Source organism: Liolophura sinensis, chromosome 6, assembly GCF_032854445.1.
Source record: "Liolophura sinensis isolate JHLJ2023 chromosome 6, CUHK_Ljap_v2, whole genome shotgun sequence".
Classification (NCBI taxonomy): Eukaryota; Metazoa; Mollusca; class Polyplacophora; order Chitonida; family Chitonidae; genus Liolophura; species Liolophura sinensis.
In genome coordinates, this window is record NC_088300.1 from 73,209,145 (window position 1) to 73,232,062 (window position 22,918).

The window sequence follows — 22,918 nt, forward strand, 5'->3', positions numbered from 1 at the left end:
AAGGTTATGTCTGTGTCCTTAGTATCTTGATAAAGGTCTCTGGAGCTCAGTGGAAACAGCACACGGTCATGTCTATGTCATAAGTATCTTGATAAAGGTCTCTAGAGCTTAGTGGAAACAGCACACGGTCATGTCTATGTCATAAGTATCTTGATAAAGGTCCCTGGAGCTCAGTGGGAACGGCACACGGTCATGTCTATGTCATAAGTATCTTGATAAAGGTCTCTGGAGCTCAGTGGAAACGGCACACGGTCATGTCTATGTCATAAGTATCTTGATAAAGGTCTCTGGAGCTCAGTGGGAACAGCACACGGTCATGTCTATGTCATAAGTATCTTGATAAAGGTCTCTGGAGCTCAGTGGCAACAGCACACCGTCATGGCTATGTCAATAGTATCTTAATAAAGGTCCCTGGAGCTCAGTGGCAACAGCACACGGTCATGTCTGTGTCAATAGTATCTTGATAAAGGTCTCTGGAGCTCAGTGGAAGCCGCACACGGTCATTTCTATGTCATAAGTATCTCGATAACTCTGAGTGAGTGAGTGAGTGCTTCGGGTTTAACGCCGTTGTTAACAATTTTTCAGTCATATGACGACGACGGAATCCTTAGTGTGCATGCAATGTGCCTCCTGGTTGCAGGACGGATTTCCACCGCTCTTGTATCTAATGCTGCTTCACTGAGACGCCTTACCGAAGGCAAGTAAGCCGCCCCGCCCGAGCCATTATACTGATATGGGTCAACCAGTCGTTGCACTACCCGCTTCATGCTGAACACCAAGCGTAACTTCCTCTTTTAAGGTCTTAGGTGTGACTGTATCAAGGACTGAGCCTGGATCTACCGATCCCGAACGTCTTCAACATGTGATGTCATGAAAGTTATGCTAGGCGCAAATGGCGAATGCTTCGTAAAACGTGTCCCAGTTGTAAAACTACACACACAAAATCACACATTTACTGTATAAACATATGTGGCTACACAATACTTAAACTATATAAGCAGAGGCATATAGGGATGGGTAGGGAGTTGAGGGGGGCATTTATTTTCTAATCTGTGTTATTTGAGCTTGGTGTATTCAGTAAGTACAGCTCATTATATCCACGTGTATAACGGTATGCTGCAATCCAATAGCACCAGTCTGTATATATATATATATATATATATATATATATATATATATATATATATATATATATAGGCATGTTGGTGTGTTTATCTCTGCATGTGTGCACCGCCATTGATCTGTACACTGGGAACGTGGTTCAACTTAGAACAACGCCATGTAATTTAAAACAATTTCATTCGACAAAACATAGTCTCAATTAATCCCAGTAAGTGTTCAATTCTAACTGTTAATGTAAACCATGTAAATCCATCATGTAACCACATATTCCTTACAAACATATTACCATTACAAGTAACATATGGGCACTAAACAAGAAACAAACAGCATACGATGCAGTTGAGGCCTTCGTGGCTCAGTTGGTTAGCACGCTAGCGCAGCTTAATGATCTCTCACCAATGCGGTCGCTGTGAGTTCATGCTGGCTTCCTCTCCGGTCGTACGTGGGAAGCTCTGTCATCAGCCTGCGGATGGTCGTCGGTTTCCACCGACCATAATGCTGGCCGCCGTCGTATTAGTGAAATATTCTTGAGTACGGCGTAAAACACCAATCAAAAAAAATAAATAAATAAAATACCATGCAGTCCAAATTAACGGTATATAAATAAACAAGACGTTAAACATGAAAAAAATTTTAAGACGTCAATTATGTGAAAGCAACGGAAGATTTTATTGACATAAAATGTACTCATTTCTCCAAATGAACAATTTCAGTAAAACGTGTAAATATTATCTACAGTAATTCTATTTATGTAGTTGGTATATTGCATTCTGCGAGCGTAGTGTTGCGCATTTGAATACGGCATAAACATACTTGACTCTATATGCACATGTAAGTACGGACTTAATTCTGTACTAAACGGCTGTCCAAACATCTTGTCGTCTTCATATCAACAATACAACTAAGCGTTCAGGCATACATACATGTCTGAGATGATTTCCAGACTAGAAAGGTATTCTCCTCTTTGACAACACGAAACACTACATGCGCAAAGAAATTATACCCTATAACAGGTCTTGTCAAACAGTGTTTTGGATTAAGTATGCATGTTTGACACAGTCACTGACTGTCAGTGTAAGTCTCAATAACCAAATTAAAGCATTCAGCTGGCGAAGATGCTACAATGTTACTTCTAACTACTGCTTTTCTCCAATTTAATTTACGCCATCATCCAAAACAGGTTACACAGTAGGAAAATATATACACCACACTATATATAACAGAATCGTCAACGGTAATCCATACGCAGCTGCAGACGGCCAAACACATACAGAAATATTTAATATACACGCAGTAGAAACCTTATGTCGTCATAAGCCTGGTAGTGACTCGATAGCTGCGAAATACCAGGGTGATGGTGCAGAATAATACACAAGGTGCAGAGTATGGAAAAGATAGACCCATGCACACCTGTGCACACAGATATATAGTTATATAGACCCGAACAAGTAGATTTATGTACACCTGAGCAGATAGATTTATGTACACTTGAACAGATAGATTTATGTACACATGAACAGGTAGATTTATGTAGGCCTACACTTGAACAGGTAGATTTATGTACACTTCTCCAGAGAGACCCATATGGACACCTGTACACCGAATTCAGTGCTTGTTCACCATGCCCATGATGTCTTGAGTACGCGGGTGTACTCGTGATGAATGCTATTTCACTCATGATGATAGGTCTACTCTCTGATCCACAAACGGTTTGGATCAGTTTGGATTTGTTGTCTTCACTTGGTAAAGTCCTCATCACCGGAAGCAATCACCGGAAGCAATCACTTGGGTAAGGCTAGTAGCAAATTTGTTTGTAAACTTTTGTCCCGTTTAAGGAACAGCGGAAACTGCTGGAAGTGGGCTATTAAATCAGGCACGCAACTGAAGTTCTGAAAACCAAAGGAAATATAAATCAGCTCATAGTCTGTAATTAGTGGCGTATGTATGCATGTTATCCTGAGAACATATAACCATACTACTAGCCAACTGAGAAGTCGATGAGTGACAATCATTGCTTTACAAGGCACTTCATGTAACTACATGAGTAATGATTGATTGATTGGTGTTTTTACGCCGTACTCAAGAATATTTCACTTATACGACGGCGTCCAGCATTATGGTGGGAGGAAACCGAGCATAGCCCCGGAGAAACCCACGACCATCCTCAGGTTGCTAGAAGACCTTCCCACGTACGGCCGGAGAAGAAGCCAGCATGAGCTGGACTTGAACTCACAGCGACCGCATTGGTGAGAGACTCCTGGGTCATTACGCTGCGCTAGCGTGCTAACCAACTGAACCACGGAGGCCCTACGTGAGTTATGCTTAGATATCACTTAAAACACAGTGTGCTTAGATATCACTTAAAACACCGTGTGCTCGTAGGTGCAAGGAGTCCACGTACAGTATAGGTGCAGAGATTTGACGGTATTCTGTATTATTCTATGTTTTATCCATAAAAAATTATGATTCTAAATGTTTCAGAAGTTGAAGCCATAATGGTTAATTTTGAATAAGATTTCAACGGAACAATCTTAACAACAGGATTGTCTTATAAAGTAATAATCACATTGATTTACTCATTATTCGCAAGCTTATATTTGTATACAAATGGCGAGCATAGTGCGCGGTGTAATATGCAAAGTTCACTCACTGGGTTATGATGGCGTTTATCCCCTAACGAAAACATCCCGTCTTCCATGCGAATGGGAATGTGATAAACTTTTGTAGAGAAGTACACAGACAGACAGTATCTAAAGCTTTGGTGCGAGCTGTTTCTCACAACGTACATCCCATCCTGAAACAGCTCAAGGCGAACATTTAATTCAGAATAGTTTGGAAATTTGTCGCTCATATCACAGCCTCGGGTTTCGAGGAAGCCTGTATGAGTGCCGGATCTAACCACTTACTTTCCACATCTACTACAGCCGTCAAACCTTCAGACTTCAACGTTAATTCATTTCTGTATCATTATCAAAATATCAGGATGTTCCAGAGTTCTTAAACAATAACAGCAGTGTGATTCTCAGAGTTAAGACAGTAGACGATATGGAAATCGCGGCGAGATAAATTGTAGTTGGAATTAACTGAGGAGAGCGGAACAAACATGAAACATTAGAACAGACGCATGGGTATTTATAAGATTTATTTAATTACTAGTATTTCATTGGAGTTTTACTCCTTACTCATGTTCAACATTTCACCATTACGATGGAGGCAGGATTGTGGTGGGAGGAAGCTGGGCTGCGTGGAAACACCCCCGACCATCCGCAGGTATGGATATTTATTTTTATCATCTAGGCATCTATGTAACAAAAACGGCCAAACAAGGCGATATTAATGTAGATAACAATTAGATATGTTGACAATTAGATCTATGCATGGACACAATGCACATTATTTGTACGTAGGCCAGCAGCCCTTCATTTAAAACGACACAGAAATAGAGGACAATTGTAAAAGAAATAGCCCACGCCTGGAATTAAGGCCGGGTTTATATCAATCACGGCGCACCACATGGAATCACGCGTATTATCGTACCTTATGTCGACTCAGCAACTTTGCTTGGGATTCTTCTCTGTTTAAATCACCATGGAACCATACATAGCTGCTTATCTCCGGCTGAGTACAAACCATGCAACAGAAATATTTCACACATCAGATACTTAAAGTATACTAAAGTATAATTTATTATCAGGTAGGGGAAAAAAGAGAAATTTACGATGATAAAACATTTTAAACGTATTCTTATACATGTGTACCAAATAGCAATCTTCGCATAAAGTTATGAGCTTCTAGAGAAATTTGACAAAATGATTCCATAATGATCACGAAAACTTTGGTGTCAAATACATTTTATCTCCCTCTGTATATCCGTGGTTTGTGATCATCTATACTGTGATATTCCAAGGCGTTGAGGGTGTGCGTAACTTACACTGACTGAATGCCATAAAATGCTTTGTTGACTGTCTACTAGTGAACTAGAGATGTACATCGAAACTTCTTACAAATGCTTCTATCAAACGCCAGCTTACAAATTTTCAGGTAGAGAAGGTGTCGTGATTTTCAAGAAATTAAGGCCTTATCAAAAAAAATCGTTTTTCATGCATTGCAGTAAAGCATAAAGCAATGGAAATTGAATGTTCTAAGTTTCTTGGTAAATAAAACACTAACGTTGTTATCATTTATCTCGGAAACTGCCAAATATTTGCACTTTATTCTACAATATCGTCACTTATTCGAAACCGGAAGCTCAATCCGCATGTCACAAAGTGTATAACGTTTCGCACTGATATCTCAATACCATGAACGCATGCCAGTGGAATGTACGGCACATGCGTATTCCATTCATGATAGGCATGACTTAATATCAAGTTCCTCGGGAACTCAGGTCAAAAGAGAACCTATAGTTTGTTAGTTTCCTGTAACTTCCCATCGTGAACTACTCACATCACTCACTCGGTGATTAGGTGACACAGATTGAAAGATTTCATTTTCGTACACGCATTCAGGCTGGTGACCACCCTCGGTCCCTGGCCCCCTGGTCGCCATACCACCAACCGACCTCGACGGTGCCAGAGGATCTGACAGCGAATAGAACCACCTATCCGAAGATCCCTCCTTTCCAATAACCATATTTTACGTGATATAAAATGTTTTGCTCACACACGCCTGCTCGTACGTGTGCATTCATCCCAGTCAAAGCACTCGAGTAAAGTTCCCCTGTACATATGCCTCACTAAACACGGCAGATGTTTAGACATGCATATATGTGCGACAAAATTGTAACCGTTCTAGCTCGCGGGGGAAAGAAGGGGAATCCCCGTGACTGTGGCTTACCCAATCGTTGGTCTAATGACTATAGGGGGGAGGGGCGTCGTTAGAGGCCCTGGGAGCTCAATTCAGTGGGAGAATACATAGGCTCTACACAGCAGTTGTGCTGCCACGCCATGTTCATGCATCCATGTACAGCGACATACACACTGTACATGGATCTACGCAACCAGCCTTGATCAATGTCGGCCTGAGACTTAATTTGTACAGTTGTGGTATATCATTTCTGCCTCGTGGAATACAGCTTTCAAAAACAGTATGCAGAATCAAAAACACTTTTGCAGGGTACTAGATAATAAACTTAAAATGTCAATAGGGGTAGGCCTACAATCGAAAGTTTGACAAGCTTTTAAGGTCACCTTTTATTGATGAATAGGCCTAATACTTAAAGCCGCTTTCACATAAAGCGGATCTGTCGTACCGATTCGTCGAGAGGCCCCCTTTTATGGAAAAATAGGCCTAATGCTTAAAGCCGCTTTCACACAATGCGACCTGTCGAATTCGACACGTGAAATGAAAAATGGGTAAGTCTATGTAGTTTTTTTTTATGAACCGTCTTCAGATGATGCCATTTGTTGAATGCTACAAAGTGCACACGTCGTATTTCCATTCGACTTGTCGAATTTGACGGATCAACTCCACGATCCCAGCGTGCGAGCGCGACTTCACACCACTCGGGATATGTCAGTGCATATATTATGATAACCTGTAGCGTTTTGCCTCAGTCACACAAGGAAGCAAATAATGAATAACCTTGTACACCTGAAAGTGAATATAATACTTCTCTAATCTGTGGGCGCATTGCCTGATCGCCCTTACTTTCAAACCTTCACTATGGTAACTAATCTTAATGTATTTGATTAAGAGGAATTCTATTATACATTATTCTCTTCCAAACATTTCCTTATAGTAGCAGTGCATAAACACTCATTTTACTCATATATGTGTATGAGACTATCCTTCAGCATATACAGATCTGCTGGCATACCAAGGATAAGGTCGGATACACCATGCATACTGTTATGTGCACAACTGCCGTCAGCTTAAACATTTAGCTTGCCACTGTTTACATATGTTGAGATCACGCCCTTCTGTCTGCATCTGCCTTAGAATGTTCCAGAGTACGCTCAGTTCGGGGCCTGTTTGTTTACAACAAGTGTTTAAGAATTTTCTTATTCTAGAAAATTCCACCAGTCTATATAAGACCTATGAAAACAGGTCAGGGAGAAAGGAGAGTTATTGAGAGTGTTTGGATGCTTTCGCTGTGTGTAGGCCTTTTGTGCTGAATTTTGGTGTCTTTATAGCCTCTGGCTTTGTTATATCCTATGTCCACCGAGCACTTGTTCAGTCTGAGCTTGTATATTTGATTCGTGCTCTTGTATACACAGTGCTTATTAGTACACGGACCCTGTCTGTGGAATGTTGTGTACATTTCGTCATACACTCAGTTATACTGTGGATTTTCCCTCTTGTGAATTTGCCTCTGAGCATTTATGCCTGTGTGGTACATATTGTGGAATATATGCGTCCGTTTGGACTTGACACCGTTGTACATGTAAGTAATTTAGTATTTGTATAGATACTGCTATCCTTTCTTGTTAAACTTAAGTACTTTAGCATTTGTAAAAATCTTATTGTCAGTTCTTGTTAAAGCTAATAAATTGTTGTAAAATGAAATCTGCTGGTTTTGGTTACTTTTTTGTGCGGCTAAACTGTCGTGTATTTCGAACAAGCCATCTCTTTATAATACAGGCAGTTTGGGTTGTAACAATACTCAGTTCCGTATATACACACACAATAGCGGACCCCCTGCCCTCAAAACTTCTCCCCTTCAACACTCCATCCCCAGTACTAATACAATGAAGACACCCTATAAGGACCAGGAGGTCTCACCTTGGCCATTTCTGTATGTGACTGTCATCCCAGAGTCCTGGAGACTACACTATAATCACAAGACTGCTCCCTGACGTGCTGTAAAAAGCACAGTTTTCAATGTACGATCTCTATACGGTACAATGATATAGCCTAAAACATTAATCACAGTAATTTTCCAACCGACGCTAGCCCTAGCGAAGCAAATCGCTTAACTGCTCATTCAACAATAACTTTCCATGCCCTTCAAACTTACTATAACGAAGACAAATATAACTTTAACAGCAAAGATAGCTTGGCCATGTACAAGCGGAGTCACTACATCTCGTACCCTTTAAAGCAACAGTTACTTGACCATGTTCAGGCGGAGTCACTACATCTCGTACCCTTTAAAGCAACAGTTACTTGGCCATGTGCATGCGGAGTCACTACATCTCTTACCCTTTACAGCAGCCGTTACTTGGCCATGTGCATGCGTAGTCACTACATCTCTTACCCTTTACATCAGCAGTTACTTGGCCATGTACAAACGGGGTCACTACATCTCTTAACCTTTACAGCAGCAGTTACTTGGCCATGTACAGGCGGAGAAACACCTCTTACCCTTTACAGCAGCAGTTACTTGACCACGTTCAGGCGGAGTCACTACATCCCTTACCCTTTACAGCAGCATTTACTTGACCATGTACAGGCAGAGTCACTACATCTCTTACCCTTTACAGCAGCAGTTACTTGTCCATGTTTCAGGCGGAGTCACTACATCTCTTACCCTTTACAGAAGCAGTTACTTGATCATATACAAGCGGAGTCACTACATCTCTTACCCTTTACAGCAGCAGTTACTTGGCCATGCACAAATGGAGTCACTACATCTCTTCACCTTTACAGCAGCAGTTACTTGGCCATGTACAGGCAGAGAAACATCTCTTACCCTTTACAGCAGCAGTTACTTGACCACGTTCAGGCGGAGTCACTACATCTCTTACCCTTTACAGCAGCAGTTACTTGGCCATGTACAAACGGGGTCGCTACATCTCTTACCCTTTACAACAGCAGTTACTTGGCCATGTACAGGCGGAGAAACAACATCTCTTACCCTTTACAGCAGCAGTTACTTGCCCATGTACAGGCGGAGTCACTACATCTCTTACCCTTTACAGCAGCAGTTACTTGGCCATGTACAGGCGGAGAAACATCTCTTACCCTTTACAACAGCAGTTACTTGACCATGTATAGGCGGAGTCACTACATCTCTTACCCTTTACAGCAGCAGTTACTTGGCCATGTACAGGCGGAGTCACTACATCTCTTACCCTTTTACAGCAGCAGTTACATGACCACGTTCACGCGGAGTCACTACATCTCTTACCCTTTACAGCAGCAGTTACTTGACCATGTTCAGGCGGAGTCACTACATCTCTTACCCTTTACAGCAGCATTTACTTGACCATGTACATGCGTAGGCACTGCATCTCTTACCCTTTACAGCAGCAGTTACATGACCATGTACAGGCGGAGTCACTACATCTCTTACCCTTTACAGCAGCAGTTACTTGGCCATGTACAGGCAGTGTCACTACATCTCTTACCCTTTACAGCAGCAGTTACTTGACCCATGTTCAGGCGGAGTCACTACATCCCTCACCCTTTACAGCAGCAGTTAATTGGCCATGTACAGGCGGAGTCACTACATCTCTTACCCTTTACAGCAGCAGTTACTTGGCCATGTACAGACGGAGTCACTACATCTCTTACCCTTTACAGCAGCAGTTACTTGACCATGTACAGGCGGAGTCACTACATCTCTTACCCTTTACAGCAGCAGTTACTTGACCATGTACAGGCGGAGTCACTACATCTCTTACCCTTTACAGCAGCAGTTACTTGGCCATGTACAGGCGGAGTCATTACTTCTTGGGCCATAACCTTATCCTTAAGAGCAAAGATAACCTGGCCATGTACAAGCAATCACTACATCTTGTGTTATACCTTACCTCTTCTGTAAAATGTTACAGTTTTTAACACTATTATATGTGTCCATGTTTGTTGAGGCCCTCCAGGTCGTCCGTCCATCATCCAACACTGGATTCGGCCACACCCATGGAACTGTTGGCTTTGAACGCTGAGCCCTGTCCCCGCAGCCATGCACGGTGTGAGTGTTTGTGGCTAAACTGTTCATTTTGACGTTATTTACATTTCGATTTTCTCTAAATTACATAAGATGGTGTGTTTTTTGATTGTGTAAATTTGTGCTTCGCAGTGATTTTTTTATCCCGTGAATTACCTTCAGTAAAGTTATCATTTGTGTTCATTTAATCACATAGTTCTTTGTAAAGTCTTTTGTTTATATTTCATACATGTCTTAAGTTAAACGCAAGTCGGGAGATGAAGGCAATTATTCTAAATATATAACGGTTATTGTCATAGATGTCATGCGCAACTTTATAAAAAAAAGGGAAACTACTCGTACTGAGAAAACGTTTTTTAGTTAACGGTCCATGGGAGACTACTCTTGCTTATTACACCCACATATGAGTCTCTTACATTATTTTCTTGGAAACTGACATGCAATTGTGTCATTCTGTTATCCTCTGTTACAGCTTTTTATCGCGCATCATGCATCCTTCATACGCTCATCATGTAAACGCATCTGGAAACTGCTAGGACAATATGAAACTGTATTATGGAGTTCTTGTGTTTCTCTCAGTGACGTGTGAGGAGTCAAGGGGTTACCTAACCTCATCAATCTCGTGGAGAGACAGTATATTACCCTTTACAGTGGCGGCAACCTGGCCATGTTGAAATGAAATCACTACATCTCGACCCATAGTCTTACCCTTAACTGTAGCGGTTACCTGGTCATGTGCTACATCTTGACCCATAACCTAACCCTTAACTGTAGCGGTTACCTGGTCATGTGCTACATCTTGACCCATAGTCTTACCCTTAACAGTAACCTGGCCATGTGCAGGCGGAATCACTACATCCTGTCCCACAACCTTACCCTTAACTGTAGCGGTTACCTGGTCATGTGCTACATCTTGACCCATAACCTAACCCTTAACTGTAGCGGTTACCTGGTCATGTGCTACATCTTGACCCATAGTCTTACCCTTAACAGTAACCTGGCCATGTGCAGGCGGAATCACTACATCCTGTCCCACAACCTTACCCTTAACTGTAGCGGTTACCTGGCCATGTGCTACATCTTGACCCATAGTCTTACCCTTAACAATGTTGGTCAAACCAATGAACCAAGGAAAGCTGACACTGTCCAAATAGAAAATCCAAAGCTTGACCAAATACTGCTGGTAAGAGAAAAAGGACAAAAAGGGCAACCTGGCATTGTCCCCACAGTACCTTCACAACGTGACCAACCCTGTTGATTAAACAAAAGGACAAAGGAAACCAGGCACTGTCCAAACAGAACCTTTGTAATTTGACCAAATACATGTACTGTTGGTTAAACCAAAGAACTAAAGAAATCAGACATAGTCCATATGGAACCTCCATAACTTTACCAAATACTGTTTGTTAGAGGAAGGAACAAAGAAAACTTGACATGGTTCAAATAGAACCTCCTTAACTTTACCAAAAACTGTTGGTTAGAGAAAAGAACAAAGGAAATCAGACATAGTCCATATGGAACCTCCGTAGCTTGACCAAATACTGTTAGAGGACAGAACAAAGGAAACTTGACATTGTCCAAAGAGAATCTCTGTAATTTTACCAAATACTGTTGGTTAAACCAAAGAACTAAAGAAACCTGACACTGTTCAAATGGTACCTCTGTAACTTTACCAATTAAAGTTGGTCAGACCAAAGAACAAAGGCAACCTAACACTGTCTGCAAAGAAACTCTACATCTTGACAAATCTGGATTGTCAGACTATTTATTTATTTATTTATTTGATTGATGTTTTACGCTGTACTCAAGAATATTTCACTTATACGACAGCGGCCAGCATTATGGTGGGTGGAAACCGGGCAGATCCCGGGGGAAACCCACGACCATCTGCAGGTTGCTGCAAGACCTTCCCACGTACGGCCAGAGAGGAAGCCAGCATGAGCTGGACTTGAACTCACAGCGACCGCATTGGTGAGACTCCTGGATCATTACACTATGCTAGCGCGCCAACCAACTGAGCCACGGAGGGCCCTGATTGTCAGACTAAGATCAAAGCAAACCTGGAGTGAGTGAGTGAGTGAGTGAGTGCTTGGGGTTTAACGTCGTACTCAACAATTTTTCAGTCATATGACGACGAAGGAATCATTAGGGTGCAACTACTTGTAACATGCCTCCTTCTTGCAGGACGGATTTCCACTGCTCTTTTATTTAGTGCTGCTTCACTGAGACGACTTACCAAAGGCAAGTAAGCTGCCCCGCCCGAGCCTTTATACTGATACGGGTCAACCAGTCGTTGCACTATCCCCTTCATGCTGAACGCCAAGCGAGGAAGTTACAACTTCCTCTTTTAAAGTCTTAGGTGTGACTCGATCAAGGATTGATCCTGGATCTGCCGGTCCCGAAGCGGACGCTCTACCAACTGTGCTATCTGGGCTGGTCAAAGGAAACCTGACCATATCAACTTGCATCGTGCAATTGTAATTGAACTTCAATAAACCTCTAGTTGAGGTAAACAGACAAAGGCCAGATTTCCCCAGTTGATATGCCTAGCCATTCACCTCCTCTCACCGCAGAACACTGTAGTGCGTGTTCCTGCATAAACCAGGATTATGCGTGACCATTTGCTGCCTACATGTATCACACTGTTGTCAATAGTATGATTTCACTCTATATGTAGTAGTCCTTCAAATTGGATAACTGCATATTAAAACCTGGTATTTTGGTATTGAACTAGGCATCCCCCTGGTCCCCTATGCACAGGGTTTATGGGACACTTACCATTCACTTCTAGCGACAATGTGGGCTAATCATGAAATCAGGAGTGTGGATACCCTTGTGCATCAACATCAACAAAAGAACATGAACAACTAATAACATTTATATTGTTCAAATAACTGTTAGCTTTATTTTATCAACAATGCTTAATAGGCTTTATGATTTATGCATAGAAAAACACTTTTGATTTTTTTTTCTTTAAACGCAATGGACATTGTTCAGAACAGCTTTCTAAAACACTGATAACAAACTTTGAGTTTTCCGAATCAAGTATTTAATACCATTGCAGAACAAGACAACATATAAATATCACTTATAGTTTATATTAAGCAAATCCAAAGCTTGTGGATACATTTTTTCATGTTTCTTGATACACTTTATACCCTTTATGTATAAACAGAAACTTCCAATAATGCATGACTCTTCATAGAACAACAATCCACAACCATTATTTCTAAACCAAAAATTTAGCAAATGACAGCTCACTTTAGTATTTGACATTGTTTCCAATTGAATAAGTAACAAAACATTTGTTCTACAACGATGTAACATTGTCAAGAACCAAACCATGTTCTTTCATTAATAAAAAAAAAAAAAGACTTGGGTCAGCAGACACTGAGGAAGTTCTGGAATATTTCTTATATACAGCAAATAACTTATCCAAAATGGAATGATAAGAGAAAAATGAGGCTGAAAAGCAGCTTTGCAACTGATCTGTTCTATCTTAACTGACAGCATTATCTCTATGTGACTGAAACGACAGTACATACATTCATGTCAGAAGTACGTGTAACACAAAATTTCTGAAACCTCAACAATTGAGAATCTGTAAAGAGCAGATTTACGCCTATATGTATTATGAAAAAAGTTTAAAGTATCACTTAATGCAAAGGCACTCATGGCAATTTTTCTTCACAGTCTACATGAATCTGGACATAGCATTTACATGTCTTGTGATATAAGTGAGTAAACATGATCAAGCTTGACTCATCAATAACATTCGTCTGAACAGCTCTCAAGGCTTTCGTCCTTTCCCAACAATCAAATGGGGTCAAGACACTGAGAAACACATCCAGTAGAAAACAACAAATTCTCAGCAAAAGTCGTTCATACATGTATCTCAATCTTTAATATGCTTTCATTGTTGACAATTTTGTTTGTCAAAGTATTTTGTGAACACTTCACTAAAACCCACGTTTCCATAATTAAACCCTCACAGGAGCCTAGAGGCCCACTCAGAACACTGGAATGTTTTTTCCTCGCATCACAGGAATACTTGATGTCACAGCAACTATCGGTAAATCACCTCAAACAAACTCTATGAGTTAAGGCTCATTTATTTCTTACGCTTTTCCATGATCAAGGTGTTTGTACTTTACCGCAGTCACGGTACACATATGGTGCAAGGTGCTGCTGTCCGCATCTCTGATTCAGAGACTGTTTAATGAGGGTACTTAAGTGATGCTTGTAGTCACTGAAACGTTGTACCCTGAATGCCCTTGGCCGCTCTGTATCCAGGACCACTGACAATCTATATTCCCATCCAATGCTGTTAAACAAACCACAGATGTTGTGCTGCTCTTCCAGGCAACCTCAGGTAACTATTACCAATGATTACCACGCACCGTACCTTCTGCACATTGGGATTCAAGCTGTTCACTATTAATGCCATACTCTTGTAATCTTCCTAACTGACCAGCGTATGAGTTGCACCATTAATACCCATTAATGAGAACATAAGACGGCCTACAGACGAAGGTTTCCAGAGATCAAAGTGTTCTGAGCCTCCTCCTGTCCAACCCACGTTTTCCATGACCTGCCACAATGCTTGGTCAAGCGATAAGTAATGCTAATTATGTTGAGCAAGAGTTGCGAAAGTCACAAAGTGAAGATTATTTGGGCAAAGCATTTAGGAGGTTGGTTTGAGTTGAAGTGTCTCCACCAAGTACCAACATGTTGCTCTGGAAATAGCTGATAAGAGGAGGAACACCAGTGAAAGACTGAAAAAGAGGAAGCAAAAAATAGCAGCACAAATTATTACTAACCATTCAGTCATTGCATTCTAATGCATGTTTACCAACTTTCAGCTTTTTTTCAAGTGACAAATTTTCCTTCATTCTGATTGATTCATACACCTTAGAGGGCCACTCAAGAGGTTTTTGGTGGAGTAAGATTACTTTTTATCACAAGTGTTATCATAGTGCATAAAGTACTGACACAGAAAGTAACATTTTACCGCCTTTATGTGCTTCTGCAAGCGTACTTTACAAACCAATCTTTAGGTGAAATTGAGTATTTAGTTTTTTTACAAGCTTTAAAAACTCCAATGTAACACATAAATATGAGTAGATTTGAACCTTACCTTTTCATCTTGTTTTGGAGTTCCTAATGCATATTTATTGTCTGCTCGAAGTCGAATATTCAGATTATAGACACGAGTTCCATAAAACAAAGACAATGCATATGGAGAACCAGTTTTTGTGCTTTTCCTCACCAAAAACATACCATTCTGTAAAGACAAAAACACAGAACAAGTGAATATCCTTGACTCTGTACAAATGCTGTTGATGCGAGAGGGGTCTCCTTCAGTTCATACACCACGCTAACCCATAGTAAAAGGCTGTGACCTGTGGTCATGAATATACTGAGACAAACACATCTTGTGGCCATGGTGGTGTGGTAAAGCCAGCCAGGTCTTCATCTCTGACACACCATCAGGCTACTTTTAGTGCACAATTAGGAATTAGGAAATCTGAGCTTTCTTTCCATTGTAAGAAATAATAGTTCAGTGGTTCTATGTATTTCCTCATCCATCATTCAGCTGTTTCTGCTCAACAATCCACTGAGATCGGCTACTACAAGAAACAGTATGTATGTTACAATTCATCTCCCACTGACATATTGTTTCAAAAGGAAGTACAACAAGTAATATACCCCAATTTATTCAGGAAGTATGGTGAAAACAGACATAAACCATCACAGGCATTTTTTTCTGATGTGCTTGCTAACTCTAGAAATCTTTAATTAGGAATTCTTAGGGATACGCCATATTTGAGCAACCAGAAACACTGATGTCATCTCAGTTTTACCCCACGCACATAGTGTTAAAGTACAAACAGGATAGAGGGTGATGTAAGCCGAAACAGACGTTTCCATGGGTCACAGAAATAACTTGCACCTGATTGGACAAAACTGATAACGTGGTGTCACTTCGTATGTGTGATTTTGGCTAAGGTAAACTACCATATCTCGGCTGAGCAACATCACAAAATAAACAGGTATGCTTTTTAAACTTTTTGTTGAGAACTTTGTTGATGCCTGTATACACTTGGTCAAGAGTTGTCTTTTCTTTTAAGCCACAGACTGTGGGTAAAGGTAATACTGTTTATCCTTAGAACTTCACGTTAACACAAGTTCTTAAACTTATCAGAGGTTCAGAGCCCATAAAAATCAGAAAGGCTTACCTGGGCTCTGGCTGTGAGTTTTTCTGTGGCTGCATCCCTTGTAAGGTCACCATGGTACCATGTGTAACTATACAGACCCTCCTGTAACCATGCAAAACAACATTCAACAACAACCTCCCATTGCTCAAAGTTTCAATCATGTCACTCAAAGAGTGCTTGGGGTTTAACATTGTACTTAACAATTTTTCAGTCATATGATGACGAGTCAGTCAGAGAATATTTTTCTTTGATTGCACAGATATGATGATGGTGTCTCTCTGTTAAGTCCACAATGATACTACAAGGGTAAAAACTTGACCATAACTCTTCAAACATCACCACCAACATCCTCACATGTTTCTGAGCTGTGGATTTATCATCCTAAAGTGTCACAAAACTTCAGTGTCAGTTGGAATGTAGATTTTTCACAATAATTAACAAGAGTCTCAGATCTAAAGAAAACCCTATCCTGGCAGAGGGAATATTAAGAGACAATGCCATCAGGCTTGGTGTTGATGGTTGAAATACAAATATTCATCCTATTGTTTATTTATTTATTTATTTATTTGATTCATGTATTATGCCCTACTCAAAATATTTCACTTATACAATGGTGGCCAGTATTATTGTGGGAGGATAGGCCCTAGCATTCTAACCATTTGGCCACATAGGCCCCTATCTTCCAACTGAGAGCCCTTTAAGTGAAGCAAATCTTCAAATGTAGTGTTGACATAAAAAGCTGATCTCATATCCCAAAAGGGGCATAATTTAAAGGCAATGGCACTCAATTTCAATAGGCTCCTTTTTCACCTAGCAGAAACAAAAAGTTAACCAACTTCAGAGAATCAGTTCTGCAGATATATTGGTACTGCCCAAAAAAAAAAGCAGAAAGAAGTTTATATACATTTTAATACATGTATGTTTCTCTTTGATTACGCAGAAAAAATGGGTGAAATACTTGCCATTTCTTGGTCTTCTGGTGGCTTGGGCAAACTTCTTCCAGGTAACCCTAGAAATAAAACATGCAGTTATATAGTCAATACACAGTTCTAAAGTTTATACACAATTTTCAGTCAGCATGCTATATTTGTACGTCTGAATACCATCAGAAGTCCATATACAATACGACAGATCACTTGATGCTTTTCTTGTTTAAAACACAGCAAATCACGAAACTAATCTCAATAGGCTAAATCAAGCAGTTTACATGTTAGAAGATAGATTTATAATATGTCACAGAAAGAACTGGGTTCTGGGTTCCACAAAATAGCCACAGTATGCATATGCATGTATCTATCATGTACTCACCATCAATTAATCTCCCTTAGGTCATACCCATTCTAATTTTTGTTTAGATTAAATAATTAAATAAAATGAAATAAAAACACCTAATCGACGGGAAATGTCTAGCAATTTGACCTGTTTACTTGTTATGTGACTGAAAATCCTTAAAAGATAGCACAAAATAAAATAATTGATTCACAATTGTAATTTTTTCTTCTCTTTTTTTGGATTGTTAGTGTCAGCTCACCGGGAACACAAAAGAATAAAATTGGTCTTGCCTTAGTTACCTCAACCACTGAGTCTAGTGTGACGCTAGCCTGAAGGGTCACACTTAATGGCATCTAACAGATGTAACATATACCTCCATAGCCCTATTACGTACATCTATAACAACCAAAATGTCACAGTAGATCACAGCTCAGCTGTCCCATACTAACCTGTTGAACGATTTATGTGAGGTTTGGTCACAGGTTTGCTAAACATTTTGTTTGATACTGGGATTTCTGGTGGTTTCTCCGATGTAGACTCAGACCTGGGGTGATGACTTGGTGCTTTGGTTTGTCTCTCCTTCAGCTGACTCGGACGCAGAAGGACATCGTTACCAGCCTGGTCCACCAATGACCCCACAACCTGTGGAATTTCTACTCTTGGATAATTTCTTTGGGCAATATTTGAGGGTTTTAACTTTCCTGAGGTGGAAATGATTTCACTACGATTTGCACCTGGAGGCACCAGTCCTGAAAGAAGATCAAAGGACAGAGGTAAGCACAATAAAAAATAAGCTCAATGTAAATGCTACCTGTAACGAGAAGCATAAAAACAGTATCTGAAGTGTACTTATTTCTATTCAATCATTGAATTGAAAATAACATATGTTTCTTACATTTGCATCATAAAGAACATATTTATTTAACAGAATAAAATGAACAAAAAAATACCTTTTTCCGGTTTTTCATAATCTTCATCCCATTCCTGCTTACAGAAAATGAAAAAATGATACAAATATGAGCTCACTAACATACTTAGCATAAATTCAATCGTCTTTTAACAAAGTTTAGTCACTGATTATCACATTTTCAGAATTACTCTCCCTCCTACACACACATATCACATGATACGCTTTTCAAGGAAATCAACTTAAGGAAGCTTTCAGCATGAAACAAAGTGGGTATACATATCTGCTGAGCTACATGCAAAATTAAGGTATGACTGGGCATAAAAGAAAAACCAAAGGAGAAATAAACTTACATGCATGTCATCTTCAATTTCATAGGTTTCTTCTGGAAAAAATAAGAAAAAACATTGTAGATTTTGCTCGTTCATATGTTGTATAATACTGGCCTGGCAATATTTCTATATCTGATTAATGTGTCCTGTACTTCGGAACAAGCCACCCACTTTTGTTTGTTCTTTGTTTCATACACAAACATGATCACAATATACACCTTCCTCATCCTGACACAGTAATTAGGTTCAAATACACCTTCACAAGTATATACTGAGACTATTGAACCACTCTGATATCTAACCTAAGCCATACTCGGAGAAAATTTATTTATTTCATTGTTGCTAAATGTGATTTTCATGAAGTTTTCGTTTATATACACTCAATATCATGCGGAGGAGATCCTTGCGTAATTAAAACAAACTTTGGCGAGTTACTGACGAACTGTTGGTCCCACCTATTGGTGGAAGACAACTGGTCTTCAACACGTACCAGACAGTGAAAGCGACACACCAACATAATAGACTGCTTATTACAAAGGCCCCACGAACAGTGGGAGCAACTTGAGGAACGTGTCATGTGGAGACGTGACAAACCCCCTGTGACTGCCTCAGCAGATGTCAAGCAGAGGAGGGCCAATCAGAGTTGAGAGGTGTGACTCGAGCGTTGTTGTTGTTATAGTCACGAACTCTGTTATATTACAGCATGCCAGTTACACAAAGTACATGTACTAAAAAAAATAAACCGACATGTAGTATTTTTCCAAACATGCAGCACTGTGAAAATCTTGATGAGATGTTGCTAAGAAGCCTTGTCCCTTGTTTTGAGAGCTTACCTAGTTTGGGTCGTCGCGGTACCCTGGGTGGGAGTTTGCTAGGTGGTCTGGGAGGGGACTGTTTGCCTGGTGGAGCATGTGGATGGCGGTGTGTGGGTGTATGGTGGTGTGTGGGTGTGTAGGGTAGGGGTTTCCGTGATGAGGGGAAGTCAATTGGCTCTTCGTAATCCTCTGGCTCATCGCTGTACTCTTGATGTGGGTCCTCATATGTCTCCTGGTGGACAAACACAGCCATGATGATCAACAGACTGACTGACTGCCCACTGCAATCTTAATGCCTTGAAGGCCTGGGCAATCAACTTTCTTTTTTTCAAGTGAAACAATGTTAAGAGAAGAAGGAAGGTTCATGAGACAGACAAATGAAAACTATGAGCAAAACTGATTTTATTTCTTTTGTATTTTTTCCTTAAAGAGCGTTATGGACAATATTGCCACTGGTTGGGTATGCACTGAACGCTATATCACCTTTTCTTCTTTATATTCATCTGGAAGAAATTTTTCTGAATACTATTTAAGTAATCTTTTACTTGTCCACACTAACAGCCACTAAAAGCTGTGTTTAATGTCGTGAAAACCTTGATATCTGAGAACTCTTTGTGGGTTCATAAAGCCCACAACAAAATTAAAATTTAATGCTTCTCTCTTTCAAGCAAAAAAAAAATAATAATAATAATAGAGTTTGTCACCTATAGTTTTCAATGGACTGTCTGTAGAGCATTACCTTTTTTTAAGCTATCTTTCTCTTTAAAGAAACCCAAGTCAAGAATTGGAGTTATTTCAAATGTACATATCTCTGTTAGCTGGAAATGTCTTCAGTGAAATTCACTAAATTTTACGTTATATACCTGCTCTTTTATTCACCCTCTTTTTTGATTTGATACAAAAATTGGTGCTGCAATGATTTAAATACAATCATCAGGCCTTTTGTTAGACTACATGTAAGTTGTAATACACTTATGATTCAGTATGTGTGTATACATATACACTTACCTGGGCTGGGGGCTCAGGCGGCAGTGACTTGCGTGTGTGGTGTTTGGGCGCCCTCACAGCCACTGGAGAAACTCGTCTATAAGCTGTAAACACACACAACAAGTTCAATTCATTTGTGCAATTTTCTTGAATGATTTTCCTTAATCAGCTTTCTCTCCCCCCAAAAAAATGTATACTGTGACATTATTAAGATGAAGGAAACTAAGTAGTGTCCACTGTAAATAAACAGTTTCACAACTCAAGACAGACACGTCATGGCTAATACAACAGTGTCACCTGATTGGTGCTGATGACAGAAATATACGAGACAGTCCTAGATTTTTCTAAGATCTAGCAGTTCTTCCAACACAGAAAAAACAATAATAACAAAGCATAAATTATACTATAATAAACATAAATTTTAACGCATTGTGACTGGTTTTCAATCTTTAAGCTTCTGTTCTGGTGGTAGAGGCGAGAAGGCTAAGACATATTTCAATCGAAAGTAAGATCCTCAAGTTTCTAAAAACTACCAAACTTTATTATTTTAATGAGATTAATGAAATGAGATAACATGAAGAACAAAATGACAATACTGCACAAATGGCTGGTGTGAGTCAAGGCAGCCATCTTGAGAACTTTATTGCCTTGTCAAACAAGTTGCTATTTTGAAATTAACATTCATTTAGTTATGTGTGGCCAAAGGGCCATTTCACAAAGTTTTGTGAGACAGGTCTGTGTCATTTTAATACGGACCATCAAAGACGCAAAATCAGTTGATTTACAAGCTGTGTAATAGTCAACGGCATCACAAATTATGTCACTCAGTTGCATGCTGTCTTGGACCAAACCCCATTCACCTCTTCAAATAAATTTTTTGTCATTCATCTTAGTAGTCAGCAGTTTCTAAATAACAAAGATAAGAGTGAGAGCAAAATTCATCAGGCATGCCAGAGATTTATGGCAATGAGAACACGGCATCTCACCGGACAGTGCTTAAAACTAATTACATCTCATGATATAGTTTTTTTCTCTGAATTTATTAACACTGAAGAACATAAATGTTACTCCTTCGTCTTTCTTGCTTACAAAGGATGTTTTTTGCCTTTTTTTAATTTATTTATAAAATACAGTTCAATTATTGCAATGTCATGTTCAAGCCCAGGTGCTTTCTATGATGTCCACCATAACTGTTAGCACTGCTTTCAATCTTAGAAGCCACTGCTACAAAATTAAAGCATAAAATCTAGCAACAGTTGAATGCCTGGATCAGCCTCAGTGGTGTTTAGATTTATTTTTATTCCATTTATTTGTGATACTCCGCTAAATTACTTCAATAAACACTGTTCTTTAACTATGCAATACTACTTTTATTCCGGACTATACAAGACAAATTTCACCACGATGTCAACACGTGCTCGCTTGAGCTATTGTCTGACTCTCCTGCTTCCGCTTGAGCTATTGTCTGACTCTCCTGCTTCCGGAGGTATATAACAGTCTCGCTTCACAGGAAGTAGTATGACATAGTATAAACAAAGTGTCCGACAATGAAACTGGACAGGATTCACAATTTGAATAGTTCTATTGTAATTTTGTAAACATTTAATAGGGGTCAAAGTCACCAGCACAACCCCTCCAGAGGCTACGACCTGAACCAGGAATATGTGGCAGCTAGGCTATTTAAACAGGGTTGCTGAAGTTCCTTGTAAATGATATAGTAGGCCTACTGCATCAACAGTTCAAGCAGTGTAAGAAATATTCTTCTAGTATGTCCAATTTCCAAGAAAACTATATTTATCGTATGAGCCCTCACACCTGAAGTCCACAACTTTTGTCTGTCACTGGCTACTGCTTAGACTATTACATGTAAAATACCTTCTACATTTTAGAGCTAGCACAAACGTGACGTCACCTTGCTCTAGATAATGGAGATTTGCTGAAGCTGTGTCAAGATGAAGTTTCATTAAACTTATATTGGGTTGACAAAAAATCTAAATAGATATTTCATGCCAGTGTAAGATACGCTGAATGGTAGTCTTTCAGTGAACATAAAAATTAGTCAGGCACTTTCACTTATGGACAAACTATTTATTTATTTATTTGACTGGTGTTTTACGCTGTACTCAAGTATATTTCATTTATATGACGGCGGCCAGCATTATGGTGGGTGGAAACTGGCCAGAGCCCGGGGGAAACCCACGACCATCCGCAGGCTGCTGACAGACCTTCCCACTTACAGCCGGAGAGGAAGCCAGCATGAGCTGGAATTGAACTCATGCACATTGATGAGAGGCTCCTGGGTCACCACGCTGCGCCAGCGCAGTAACCACCTCAGCCACGCAGGCCCATGGACAAACTAACAATATGCCATACCATAATCCAGCCGATCGACTCATTTTCACCCAAAAGTGCTGTACACTTCAAGAAAAGTACAC

The 22,918-nt window shown here is 40.0% G+C and overlaps 2 protein-coding genes across 10 annotated transcripts in view; both read right to left on the reverse strand.

Annotated features, from left to right (window-relative positions):
* Positions 1-2,886: 2,886 nt before the first annotated feature.
* LOC135468169 (dual adapter for phosphotyrosine and 3-phosphotyrosine and 3-phosphoinositide-like) lies at positions 2,887-8,089 on the reverse strand. 4 transcript variants are annotated; one of them, XM_064746260.1, is made up of 4 exons: positions 7,846-8,089; positions 4,660-4,740; positions 3,773-3,916; positions 2,887-3,011 (listed from the first exon to the last, which is right to left on the reverse strand). In XM_064746260.1, the coding sequence occupies exons 1-4, from the start codon at positions 7,852-7,854 to the stop codon at positions 2,904-2,906; spliced, it is 342 nt and encodes a 113-aa protein (XP_064602330.1). In that variant the 5' UTR covers positions 7,855-8,089; the 3' UTR covers positions 2,887-2,903. The 4 variants fall into 4 exon arrangements, with proteins under 4 accessions (XP_064602330.1, XP_064602328.1, XP_064602327.1 ...); XM_064746258.1 differs by lacking the exon at positions 7,846-8,089 and adding an exon at positions 5,578-5,850; XM_064746257.1 differs by lacking the exon at positions 7,846-8,089 and adding an exon at positions 5,569-5,850.
* A 4,691-nt stretch (positions 8,090-12,780) lies between these two features.
* LOC135467777 (lymphocyte cytosolic protein 2-like) overlaps positions 12,781-22,918 on the reverse strand; it is a 78,306-nt gene continuing 68,168 nt past the window's right edge. For 2 of the 6 annotated variants that reach the window (XM_064745617.1, XM_064745618.1), the window contains 9 exons: positions 20,505-20,587; positions 19,515-19,728; positions 18,703-18,734; positions 18,393-18,426; positions 17,892-18,191; positions 17,133-17,179; positions 16,192-16,272; positions 15,090-15,236; positions 12,781-14,727 (listed from right to left, as the gene is read on the reverse strand). In XM_064745617.1, the coding sequence (XP_064601687.1) occupies positions 14,620-14,727; positions 15,090-15,236; positions 16,192-16,272; positions 17,133-17,179; positions 17,892-18,191; positions 18,393-18,426; positions 18,703-18,734; positions 19,515-19,728; positions 20,505-20,587 (1,046 nt within the window). In that variant the 3' untranslated portion in view covers positions 12,781-14,619. The remainder of the gene's footprint in view (positions 14,728-15,089; positions 15,237-16,191; positions 16,273-17,132; positions 17,180-17,891; positions 18,192-18,392; positions 18,427-18,702; positions 18,735-19,514; positions 19,729-20,504; positions 20,588-22,918) is intronic. The other 4 variants (XM_064745619.1, XM_064745620.1, XM_064745621.1 and 1 more) reach the window with 2 other exon arrangements.